The sequence below is a fragment of the Pholcus phalangioides genome, unplaced genomic scaffold (assembly GCF_987345545.1).
Source record: "Pholcus phalangioides strain wild (caught in Gottingen) unplaced genomic scaffold, Ppha-v1.0 ptg000030l_1, whole genome shotgun sequence".
NCBI classification, from domain to species: domain Eukaryota; kingdom Metazoa; phylum Arthropoda; class Arachnida; order Araneae; family Pholcidae; genus Pholcus; species Pholcus phalangioides.
Window position 1 is genome coordinate 3,072,717 of NW_028301620.1, and position 13,790 is coordinate 3,086,506.

The following is a 13,790-nucleotide window of genomic DNA, read 5'->3' on the forward strand; positions in this document are numbered from 1 at the left end:
AATAGAAAAGTTATTTTTTTTTTGGTCAAAGCTGACTTTCTGATAAATCGCATAATTGGGAGACATTATTGCCATCATTGTTTCTCCGAACCCCGAAAATCGCAGTGAACACTATTAATAAGTTCTTCATTTTATTTATTATTATTATTATATAATAATAAAAAAATAAAATGGCCAATGTGTATCAGAAAAATCCAAAACAGAATTTAGGTAAAGAAAAAAAGCAAGCACCAAAGTTCTCGTTTGCAAAAATGAAATGTCCGACTTACGGATTCATCCGGATTACGGGTGTTCGAATTTGGAAACTTCTACTGTATGACAAACGTAACAACGTCATTTGTTACAAATTTCGTAGTGAATTTCAGAAAATAAGTAAATGAAATTGAGTAAAGCGGGATCGTTGTCCTTTTATTAAACAGCGTATTCTACAGAGAGAGGCATCATTAAATTATTTTAACTTATATTGGGTACATTACGTTTGGAGACACTTGGAGTAGTGCCGTTTCGACGCGAACAACGCGTTCTTCAATGCGTTGCAGAGTTGCATACGTTGAGTATTAAATTACTTCGAAGAGAATTACATCGGAAGATTGCGCAGTCAGCGGCTGTTTGAGAAAGCAATTTCGCCCTGTAAAGCACGTTGTACATGAAAAACCCCGCACGAATAAATACTCAGAAGCACAGCTCATCGACGCTTGAATTCGGTGCCGACCAACCAACTTTGTGAAAATTTATAGATGTTTTTGATAATTTTATTCCGAATTTTTTAAATTTTGATTTTTTATAATGCAAAAAAAATATGAAATTGGAAGTGATCGATTTGTGTAATGATCCGGCCGATTGCCCCCGTCCAAACGGCACGAGCCCAAGCGTTTCGCGTCAAATGAGCTGCGTCCAAACGTTCTGCTCCGCTCATATTGAAGGGGAAAAAATATGAATACATACATTAAGAGACCGTGATTGTCCCGTTAAAAAGTGCGCGTGTCTTTGACCCGAAGTGTATCACAACCTTCGACATATAAACGTTAAAAAGATAAAAATAATGGAATAAAAAAAATAAATATATATATAAAATGGAATAAAAGAGAGAAGGAAAAAAACGTGGGGGAGGTGAACACATTGGAATCTCAAGAAGAAGAGCGGAACGTGCTCTTCTCGAGCCGGAACTAAGAAAAGGTGAAGAACAAGAAGAAGAGTGAGTGATGAGGAGTGAGCGATGAAGACTCATATCACATCCCTCTTCTTCTTTTCTTGTTCTTTTTTCTTACCTGCCCCCCTCCGAAAGTAAAATAGTCACGGAATCACTACATATTACTATGGTGTTGTTGTTGTGGGGGTGTGCAAGAAAAACCGGTGTTCTATTATAGCTGGCACGTGGGCAGTAACAACAAGAAAAAAGAAATAAATAAAGCGTTTTCTTAAGTGGGCTTATTTTAGTGCTTGCATTTGGACATTAAGGTTGTAAAAAACATTTTTCCCTTTTAGATCAGATGTTTGCGCATCGACTCGTAGTTTTTGGAATGCTTAAAGGCAATTTGGATAAAGGAAATCCCGTCAAACATAACGTCCCGTTCGCAGGTAAGAGAGTAAAACTTATTATTTCAACTAATTAATTAATATTCCGAAATAGAGAAACAATTTTTTTTTCTCGAAATTTGAATTGATTGACAATGACCAGTGTGTGTTTATCTCCATGACCTCCAAGATCAATTTTCTAGTGAAGTTTCAAAAGAAATCGTCAAACGTTTAGAGATTAATTTTATTTTTCAAATTGATAGAAATTTACACCATTTTAATCATATATTTACTCTCCGTATCAATTTCTACGCATTAAAAAAATTTCATGTCATTTAATTTATTGATAAATAATAGCTTGATAAATTGTATTGTACTAATTTATAGCGTGTAATATATTGATAAATGTTAATCGTGTAAAAGCTAGTAAACTTCAGTGTATTTCACAACAAAGCTTTCTCAGCCACGTTTATAATATTCGTACCGTATTTAATACCACAAAAAGAGGGAAAACATCGACTGTAATAATTAATAATTGACTATTATTTAATTAATTAATAATTCGATTCATTATAATAATGATTACAATAACACAACCATAAATATTTTTATGTGGGCATTATATAATATTTTATCCTGCATATATTTTAGTTTTTGTTTTTAAAATTGAATTTTTAATTGGGTTGCTGTATATGACATACATATTTGTTATGGTGACCTTTTTTTCAGCCACCTCGTTGGACATTTTGCCTGTTGTGGCCTAGTATTTGTATTTGAAATAATGATAATAATTTTTATAATTGCGGAAAATTATAGTCAGTTTCAGGAAGAGTGTATGAAGTAAATAAAACTTAGTTCTAAGTTGATTCTAATATAAAGTAAAACATTCATCATTCTCATGCATATAATTCGAAATCAAACTCGAACTTTTTATGCAATAAATTATTAAATTCTAAGCATCGATTATAGATTGTGGCTGAATATAGGATAACTTTTAAAACCGTTGTGTTGAGGTTTTAATAGCAATTGATACTTCAAACGAGGATGTCAATTGATCATAATACAAGGCTAGAAATATTTGGAAATATTATCGTATATTCGTTTTAACTGCAGATAAAATAGCCAAAATATAAAGTATCTCCAAAATATATTTTTATATTACTACAACATAAAAAAAAACAAAAACAAATTTAGTAATAAGATTAATATCTGAGAAATTGAAATAGGCATAATTTCCTACAAAATCGAAATAAATGGAAATTTCAATATCGTCACCAAAATAAAAAGTTTGATTTACGAAAAATAAATAATTAACATTTCTTTCATAAAAGTTATTTAAATCTGTTAAAAAGATTCTCGATTCAATGAAATACTTCTCACTCTACATTGCAAAAGAAAGAGCAAGTAAAAGTTGAAAAATTTTTTTAAATCATTCTCATCTTTCATTTTATTTATGAGATCGTTTTTTATATTATTAATTTATAATTTACTATTTTTATTATTAATTTTATTGTATTATGCTATTTATTTAATTCTCAGTAGGTTATATACGGGGTGATTATAAAAAAACTATCCCGACATATGGGCCCCTAACTATCATACCATTCACAGAAACTGAATGAAATTTTGGCATAAGGTATTTTGAGGTATGCGCTCAAGAATGATATGGAAAACAACAGTGGCACTCTAACAGTTACGCTTACAGTGAGAAAATTTCGAAAATATCAAATGGCAACACCAAGTTTTTCGTATTGGAATGCGATCTCCATACTGAAAAACACTAAGTAGCGTTGGAATGGCACCTGTAGCACGAAAATCCCCGGAGCTAGGCAAGGAAAAAGTAAAAAGGACTTTGCCGTGCACCAGAGCATTAATGTTCGTTTCATTCGGCTGAGATCCCAGCCTGATTAGTTCTCCACAAGGTCATGTGGAAAATTTGTGAAACACAATAAAATGCTTTATTTTATGCTGCTTCTCTGTCCTTATTGGTTGTCCTCACTTTTAGCCTATCTACCGCCGGTGATTTTCATGCTACAGTTGCCGTTCGAACGCTATTTAGGGTTTTTCACAATGAAGATCAGATTCCAATACAAAAAACTTGGTGTTGCCATTTGATATTTTCGAAATTTTCTCACTGTAACCGTAACTGTTAGAGTGACACTTGAGCGCATACATCAAAATACCTTATGCCAAAATTTCATTCAGTTTCTGTGAATGGTATGATAGTTAGGGGCCCATATGTCGTGATAGTTTTTTTGTAATCACCCTGTATATAGCTGACCGATAATTGCCCCACGAGGTCATCAGTTGACGTCAGGGCTCACATAAAGTGGGGTTGGAGCGAACAGTACTCTAGGGCCCATGTTTTGGTTTCATTTTTTACATCATAAATGCACTGCAAGCAATCGTGTCTATTTATTTTACATGTCGGCCCATATGTCGGGATAGTTTTTTTATAATCACCCTGTACAAGGTGTATATCAAATGAGGGTATGGCATTTTACTGACAAATCGTTGAATCTATAGGTATACTTCCAGTTAGAAAAGTTTCCAAATAACGTGAAGTACTCAGATATGTCATTCATGTTTCAAGTAGTTGTACAGTTGTTAAAATAAAAATATTTAATTTTCTATACGGACATTCGGTGCTCAAGAGCCCAATTAGAAAGTAGTAGCTCTGTCTTTTTCCTGATTCCAACTAAAAAAATTCTACTTTTCCAAGTGAACTGAGATATTTGAATTCCAGAAATGGAGGAAATTATATAGATATAAATATTCGATATTATATACTATATATTATATATTCTATAATATAGATAAATATTCGAGAAATAACAGCGTAAAATGCGGATAAGACGTTTTCCCGCATTTAGAGCTATTTTTTCCCAACCTTCCTTGGTTTTTCGAATTCGAATATCTCAGCGAATATTGCACTTAGAAACATAGAATGTATTTTGTTGGCATCAAGAAAGACATGGCAATAACTTTCTTATTGGGTTTTGGGGCTCACTGGTACTGTACGAAAAGTTTTTTTTATTTATTTTAATAACTAAATAATTATGCAATCCCTTGAAACATAAGTGACATATATCTGACTGATACGTTATTTGGAAACTTTTTCAACTGGAAGTATACCTCTAGGATCAACGGTTCGCTTGTAAAATGCCATACCCTCCGTTTGCTGTCTATGCACCCTGTATGTTCATCGTGTAGTGCTTGAAATACCACTGACAATATATACTTCCGGTTATCGAATAATTTCGATTATTCAACATACCTCTGCTCTCGTGAGTGTCGTGATCCATTAAAAGGCTGATTAAAATTTTGATTTAATCCATAACAGTATCGTTCCGGCCTCTTTGCCTTTAACTGTTAAAATGACCCAAATTCTATAAAATATTCTGGAAAAAAAAAGAAAAAGGAAACTATGAACAAATATTTATATTGTAATCGAAGTAGATTTTTATTTAAAAAAACATTTTTTTAAGGAAAAAATTTCAATTTATTGATCGGAAAAAAAATTTATTAAAACAAAAATATTCATTCCTTATTCTCCGTCGTAATTTTGTTAAATTTGGCAATTTGACATGTAACAGAAACAGCAAAATGAACTTGTTTTGTATCTGGATATTCATAATTAAAATTACACAGCCGGCTTTCGGCTGGTGTTCTAGGTGGCTGGCGGGACTCCTTTTTCCAGCATTAGCCCAGCCGTAAGGTGATCTGATTATGGATATAAAATCGACACAAGGGATCGACACAAATTCCCACAAGGGACAAAGTGGGGCCATGTTTGGTGTTTGCATAATTAATTACACAGAATAAATAGCAGCAGGACCGCATTCAAAGCAATAGCTAATGGTGGAAACTTTTGTTCAGAATAATATTACTGAACTTCAGAGAAAACTATATAAATGAGGTATCACGTAGAGCAAGGAACTTAACACATGGCCCGTGGACCGCATTTGGCACTCGGAGGTTTTTGCCTGGCCCATCGATCATTTTGAGAAAATGGTTGGAAACATTGAAAAATGATTCTAGAACTTAAATGAAATAAATGATTCTAAAATAAAACAATTACTGAAAGGAATAATTTTTGAATTTTTGATTTAATCAATATTGATTTGAATCAAAATTGATTTAATCAGCAATTAATCAAAAACTTTTTTCACAATTAGAGAAAAAATTATTTAAAGACTAATCGAACTTGAGAAGCAATAAAAAAAAGTAATGTTAGAATAAATAAAAGTCTTCAATTATTTTGACCCTGTTTCCCAAATCGGGACCCCATCCACCCCTTATTGTTAAGATGCCAATAATTACATGAGTTGGTGGCTTGCGGGCTTCGTTAAAGATTTCAGTTTGGCCCGCCGTGTCTGAAAGGTTGTAGACCCCTGAAGTAGAGCAATTATCATTTCAGAATGATTTCCTGTTGGAGATTTTCTGAAATTTAGTAGATTTTCGTGATTAATAAACTGCTAAATAAATATAAAAATATAATTAGTAAACCATTAGGAACTGATGTTTGAAATTTTTTTTCAGCAGTTTACGGAAATATTTTGTAAATAATTAGGGTGGGCCGATTAATCGGGTCGCTTAATCGACCAGTTGTTGATCGCAGTTAAAAATTTTAGTTGAGTTAATCGACTCGATGAATTCGACTAAAATTTTTAATTAAAGTTTGTGAATTGACTCGTTTTTTTAAAAAAAACAACAGATTAGATACCATAAAAATCATGTTCTATACAGAAGGTTTGAATAAGTGACCATATTAAAAATATTTGAATCAATATTTTGATCAATTTAGATTCAATAAAAACTGATGATTTTAGTTTCAAATTGAGTTTGATGGGAGTGTATGTCGCTGTGAAAGTTCTGTATCATAGGTGTTTTAAAAGACGACCAAATTTGATTGTCTCCACTATGGGCAGTAGTTTTTCATATTCTTGGAAGCATCAGATCATCTCCTCACAAGTACCATTCGAGTAGGAGTTTCTAGGAAAACAAGCAACAGTATAATCCAAAGTAGTTCCGAAATCAGTGAATAATAACCAAACATAACCATTTTTTTTTTCAAAAAACATAAGATCAAAGTGAAGAAATTACAGGTTTAGGCAATTATGTCCAGCACATTAAATTGTTTGAAGCGGGCAGCCTTAATGTTTTAACCTATTCTACCTAATATGAATGTGAAATGAATAAAATATATTTTTATATCATATATTAATATTATTTGATCGCAAAAAAACTCGATTAAAATTCGATTAATCGATTAAAAATTTTTGATTAACCAGTTAAAATTTTAATCGATTCCCAGCCCTACTGATAATAGATCTCAAAAAAATGATTTTTCATCAGAATAGTTTCTCATGGAAAAATATTTTGCTATTAAAAAATCTTATCAAGTTTTTTTTGTAATTTTGCAATAAAGTTACAAACACGTTTAATTACATTAAATTACAAAAAATTCCACAAAGAGAGTCAGATATATTTATTTCTTAGTAATTAATACAAGTACAATCTTACCAGTGTAAGTGCAATCGTGCAATCTTGCCTACTGGGCTGTGTGATAAATAAATAAAAGCAATAATATATAGTATTATATACTGTAAATTTTCTTAGATACAATATCCACAATTATTGGTTTTACATTTTGAAGCTAGGAACCATTGAACGCGTTACATCGGTGATAAAAGGATGTTCCAAGTAAAGATGAATTCAATATTAAGTGCATGGCGTCTCAATGGCGCCAGTTTCAGAGTGCTCAAAATGAATGAGGGGAAACATCACTATCATTTTCAGATAGAGAATTTAGGGAAAATGTAAGACATAAAAAACTATTCTCTCATCTCAAGATCAGTTAATTCATTTTCACGACAGATTGTCATTCTAATTTTCGGAGATTTGATTAGAATTTACTTGGAATACACAGCGTAGTTTTGTCCGAAACTACAATGAAGTGAGACATCGATTTTGTTGAAAATGCCCAGAGATGTATGACAATCATTGACGGACATATAGGGTACAAGCCAGTTTCCCAAACTTTTTTGTTCTACATTCCTTATGTGTTCATATTGTTTTTTTCTTCTAGTTTTTATCCCACTCCCCTTCGTTAAACTTTAGCCACCCATTAGATCGATCCTACATGTACCTATTCCAAAGTTCAGTGCAACCATGAGGACATAATGAAAACACATTAATAATGCGAAGGTTTCGACAGCTGGCTTATGCGAAGAAAATTTAAATTATGAAAGAAAACTCAACTGGCCTTACGGGAGAAATTAAATAAAATTAATTAATTAATTAATTGTTATTAATTATTATTAATTAATTATTAAATAAATTAATAAAACTTAAGTCCCCTCACTTGTCCGGTGAGCACCCTAGACCACTATACACTACAAAGCCAACGAATCCTCTAATTAAATAATATTTTCTGTGAATCTTCTTCCTTTAGAGATCGTGTGCGCGGAACAGGGCCGTATGGACAGCTAGACCTTACTCAGGTCAAAGCTCACAATTTCTGACACTGCCAACAGATGGTGACTTATCCGAAGATGATGTCACAATACGCTATTAATAATGCTCTTATTCATTACCCATGAAGCGATTCTTTGTTAGACTATCCTAGGGAACCCTGGATACATGCCTATTAGGGCAAGAGACCCGCGGAAGATAAAAGTTTGAGAAACACTGACTTGGGTTCCCCCAAGTCAGTGTTTCTCAAACTTTTATCTTCCGAAAGGTGGGTAAGAGTTGCACCTAGTGGATTTTTTATTATAAAAATGAAACTTGAAAAAGTGAAGTCCCAAAAAAATTTACAACACATAGTTTGAATCAGAAATTAATGTATGAAAAATGGCAACGGTAACTTTACAAAACAAAAATGGGTAACAAATTTTCTACAAGAAATTAGCGAATAGTAATCTTTCCTGCCTTGGTGGGTAAAGGTATATACGCACCCAAACAAATAAAAGTAGTCGCAAACGAGTATTACCCTCGTAACTTCATAACTAGAGTAACCTCTCCTTACATATTCCATGCCAAGCTCAGTCTAATCGTAGGACTTTTTCACAGGCTGGACCGATGGACTTTTCAATACATTATAAAACTTGTTGAGAAAATCGATTTATCGACAGAATTTTCAGTTTCTTCCCTGCGATTTCAGGTCTTTTTTTAACGTATTCACCATTTTTCTATCTTTGATGGGTTCAGCAGGCCCTTGCAGATTTCAATTCATTTTAATGGAGAAAACCCACATCACAGTTATGTGCGTATTTTTAGCTGCACGCATTTTCTAAATTGTTCATATATAGGAAGATTCTGCGATTCAGTTAAAAACCAAAATCACCATATTGTTCGGCTCACCTATAACGGCTTGAACATCACGAGAGCTTACATTAATCTTTTATCCACAGAAAAATTGCGATTCCTTTGCAGAAAAACTACATATTAAAGCGACAGAATCACATTTAGATTGGAGACATCAAGGATGTTACCAATAGTGGTGGATTCTTGAAACACTTCAAAACACACGCGTTGACTTGATAATATTCGTTTTTCCTTTGCTCTGCTGTCAAAGCAATAGCAAAAAAGTTTTCGAAGCGCGTACTTTAAAAATACGCAACACTGCGTATTCTTCTATATGATTCTTCGTATTCTCTCTTCCCAACCTTTTCCCCTATTGTATTGTATTCTGCGGGAAATATGCGAATTCTGCATGACATTTCTACGTCGGGAAGACTCAAGGAATTTATTGTACCAAAGAAAAGACATGAAATTCCGTCGATAGTGTCTACTAGTAACACTTCGTATGCGATACATCTAGAGAGAGAGGGAGAGAGAGAGCACAGAGACTTCATGCGCACATTAGCTATATATTATGCAGGAGTAAAAGAAAAAAAAAATAGATACGACCTTGAAGTGCAATTTACAGTTCAAGTTTCAGCAACTTCTCCCACTACACGAAATAAAGCCTCCGGAAATTTGTCTTGAGAATTTTCTCAAGGAGAAATGCGAGAGATGATGAAAAGGAGAACGAGAGCTCCGTACTTTAGAAGGAGAGGGAGAGAGACAGAGAAGGGGTAAAAGTAAATTTGAAAGTTTAGCTGTTGTTGTTGTTGTTGTCTTCGAGTGAATTGCTCTGTCAGTTTCGTGAACAATTTTCAGCAATAGAGGAGGATTCTTCTCTTTCCCACTTTGTCTTCTTCAAAAGTGTTGAAATTTCTCTTGACGGGAATCAAGCGCAAGAATTTCTCAGAAATGGAAGAGAAAAGCTTATGATACTATAAACAGAAGCCTTATATATTCTCCTTCAGCGTGATTTCTTTTCCGAACTGATACTCTGTTACCAAACTAATCCTATGTATACACGCATACACCAACTTTTTTTCACCAGTGAAATTTTGGTAATTGAATAAATACCTTTTTCTTCGGTGAAAATTTTTCCTCACTCATAATTACGGCTTTTCTGATTAATCAGCATGAAAGAGGTCCAACTTGGGGATCATAGACGGAGGAGAAGACCATGAAGAAAGGAAATTGGGGGTTCACAGACACCAACGACGCCATTGGTCGGCACTTGGGTTAGCCAGTAAGACCAAAGACACATTGGCCGACATATCAGACGATCGGCAACTGCGAAAAGGCAGCAAAGAATCAATCGAGCTATATGGGATGTAGGATCACTCGGGAGCCCACCATCCAAAGCCCCATAGGCTGGCTTTAGGACCGGCAGGAAACAATGGCAAAGCAGCAAGGGCTCAACCAAGCACTAGGACTCACTTGGGAGACTACCACCAAAACGCCCACTGGCTGTACTTTAAGAACCTTACTCGTGGAAGGGCAAAAGCTGCTCCGTATATACAACTGTCGCGAGATAGCGCTCTGAAAACCGCGCCAATTAAACAGCTGCTCGCGAGGCGACTAAACTTTGGCTGGGCTACAACTGGCCAAATGTCCCCAGCTGTGTGTACTATGAGTTATTTGTATATTTTGTATATAATCATTTTGTCGGCCTCTCCCCAGGGGTTTCGGGTTCCAGGAGATCCGGGAGACCCAGGGGAATCGAGGACCGCACACTCACATATCCGGCATAACTCAATCGGTAACAAATTGCCTATGTCTATAAACCGGTATTGTGCTCGGTTTGAATGAATAAATGGTCTGATTAACCGGGAGAGTTAATGGATCAATTGTTAGTCACAGTTAAAAATGTCAGTTCAGTTAATCGTCTCAATCAATCGTTAATCACAATTTCTATTTAACGTTTGTAAATAGACTTGTATGGATTTGTTTCAGACAAAACCGATTAGATGTCTTAAAAATTATGTTTACAATCTATTATGTCTATACAATCTGGATAAGTGACCATATTTAAAAATATTTGAATTACTATTGGGAGTAAATATTTCAACGTAGGGAAAATAAAAGCCGATTCAACGAAAACTGATGATTTCAGTTTCAAAATGAGTCAAATTTTTATGTGTTTTAAAAGGGCCAGATCTCGAAATTTATTCTCTCTACTGTGAACAGCAATTTTCGTATTCGGTAAGCATTAACTTGTTACTCTCCGAGTGTCAGTTGGTAGGAGTTTCTAGGAAAACAAGCGACACACTACATATGATCGAAAATAATTTCGAAATCATTGACTTTTACCTAAATCAGTGTGATTTAACCTTTTTCCATTTGTGGACCGGTGAGATTCAGTGAACAATTTCGCGGACCGCCATAAACGGGAGAAACAATTTTCATTTTTAACGAACTTAATATATTTTTCAAGCGAGGAACATCGTTGAAATGCGACTCCTGTCAAATAAAGACAAAACTATTTGTTACTTTTCCTCAAGTAAACTATTTGTTGGTTTTAAACTGATGTGCAGTATGGAGATGAATAGTTATATGGTATGAACTTTGTAACAGTGTAAACTTTTTTTCCACCATAATACCGGTTAATAAGTTTCATGTTTACCAAAAAATAATCCGATGGGAACCATAAAAATATAGTAACCGGTATGACGGTGCATAAAATTTACATCGGTACGCAGCGTGAAAATAGACAATACATGGCATCGTACCATGTACAATATACATGCCTGACCGGCATGTAACCTGAAATAATACATGTCCGAATCGAAATTTTCGTTTCGAAGCGTTGGGCATGTGGTTAAAAAAACGACTGCATGTGCCAGGTAAAAATTTTTATGTTCCTCAATCATGTCGGGCGATAGATTTTGTTCACGTTGTGAAAGACATCTTTTCAGGCTGCAAGACCGGCGTAAGTGAGTTTATCTTCAAAATATCTCTAAAGCTAGCGGCAACCATTTTAGAGATATTCTTGGCGGAAAATCTCCAGGGGTGGGGTGGGGGGAGAAAGAAGATTTGGAACTTTATACGGATACGAACTCGAATGTCACCACAGGTGAATTTTCCGAAGTGGTGTCTGAAAAAAGGAAAGAAAATGTGATGCCATATGAATGTCAAACATGCTTGAGTGAAGTGATAAAAAAATTATAGAAATTTTTATATTTGTGGAAATGGTTTTTATTTCAACACCTTCCTCGACATTAGATCGGTTGTTGCGCAATAAATGATGCGGCGTTTCCATTGCCTGCAGGTCTGCAGAGATGTACAATATGAGATCATTGCGTGGTAGAAACGCCCAAGTGTGGCGAAGTGGTACGATGCTCATCTACCACCAAGAAGGTGGCTGTCAGGTCCAAGGTTCAAACCGGGAAAAAGAATATAGGTAACAAAATATTTTTCCTAATGGAGTTTTAGACGATCACCGATAGATGGCGCCTTCATTTCCAATCTAAATCGTTAGAAAATTTATGCTCTCTCTCTCTCTGTGTGTGTGTGTGTGTGTGTGTGTGTTTTTTTTTTTCTCTGTGAAGATACCACAGTTATGAATAATTTATTCCTACTATATAATACAAGAATCAAAATATCCGGTACCAGGGCCCTGAATGGGATTTTTATTAAGGAGGGGGGGGGGGGGGCATGATTTTCCTGCTGCCACCACTATGGAATTCAATGATTTATAATGGTATTTTTGTTCCTTCTGAAAATTTGCCGTCCCCCCCGAAGTTTGTAGCCCGGGGCAGTTTATCCTTGGACTTGCTTCGTTTGGCCTCCTAGACATATCACAATTTTAGTATACACTAAAGCCAACGAGAATAATTTACAATCACATTTATTTACATAGATACCTAAACCAGGGCATTCGACATGCTCTCGGCTCCATGGTCTTTTCCCCCGATCCGGTTATTATACATCACTTCATTTCACTTCCGACACAGGACCCACTCTAGTTCCGACACTGTCCGAGTATTTTCCATAAACCAGAAGCATTAAGATACTTGATAAACCATGGTAAAAAGCGATGACATGTCTGAAACGCATTGTTAACCGCAAGTAGACGTTGCAAAAATTATTGCTGAGGCCCCCGAAGCATTATTGTCCGACAATTTTTTGCCCAATTCAGCCATTTGTCCAGATTTTACGAACTTTTAAAGTAGCCTATCCTATGAATCGAGTCCCGTTTGGTATATATGTTACTGCCAAAGTCCGAAGTGCGGCCACTTCGCGAATCAGCCAAAAGTTTTTTCCAAAGTCCGAATTGTGGAAATGATTCGGACTTTGGCCGGCCATTCCACAAATTGACTAGAGATCCCTGGCCAAAGTTCGATGTCCTGATGAAAGAGGGCCCAGTCAAATCGCCAACGTGTAATACATATCTATATACAGTTTTTTCTGCCAAATTTTGAAGAAAAAAAATGATTTCCGCATCCTGACTAAGGTTTGATGGGTTGTCATAACTATAGTGGACATGATTATCACGAAAAACTACGCCAACTTGACGATGATCCCGAATCATGTCATAGGACTTTAGCCAGGGATCACCGGCCACTTGGCGACATGGCCGGCCAATATCCGAATGTCGGACATATTCCGAGTGAATATTTAACGAAATTGGTTAATTCGCGAATGACTGACCCCGTCACGAACATACACGAAAACACACGCACGCACACACACACACACACACACACACACACACACACACACACACACACACACACACACACACACACACACACACACACACACACACACACACACAGGTATTAAAAAAATGCTCAAAATGGATTCAAAAACTATCCTGTGTCAGTTTTGAGAGCGAAAATGCAGTGTGTCACAAAATGAAAAAATCTAAATTTTTATACGCCCCCCCATTTCTATCTTTTCAATAGAAATCTGTTGCCATGTCTCTT

The 13,790-nt window shown here is 35.3% G+C and overlaps 1 protein-coding gene across 1 annotated transcript in view; it reads left to right on the forward strand.

Annotated features, from left to right (window-relative positions):
- The first annotated feature begins 1,380 nt into the window (after positions 1-1,380).
- Positions 1,381-13,790, forward strand: part of LOC149067451 (uncharacterized) — a 55,194-nt gene continuing 42,784 nt past the window's right edge. Inside the window, exon 1 of the mRNA XM_089252714.1 lies at positions 1,381-1,578. Within this exon, the coding sequence (XP_089108840.1) occupies positions 1,491-1,578 (88 nt within the window). The 5' untranslated portion in view covers positions 1,381-1,490. The remainder of the gene's footprint in view (positions 1,579-13,790) is intronic.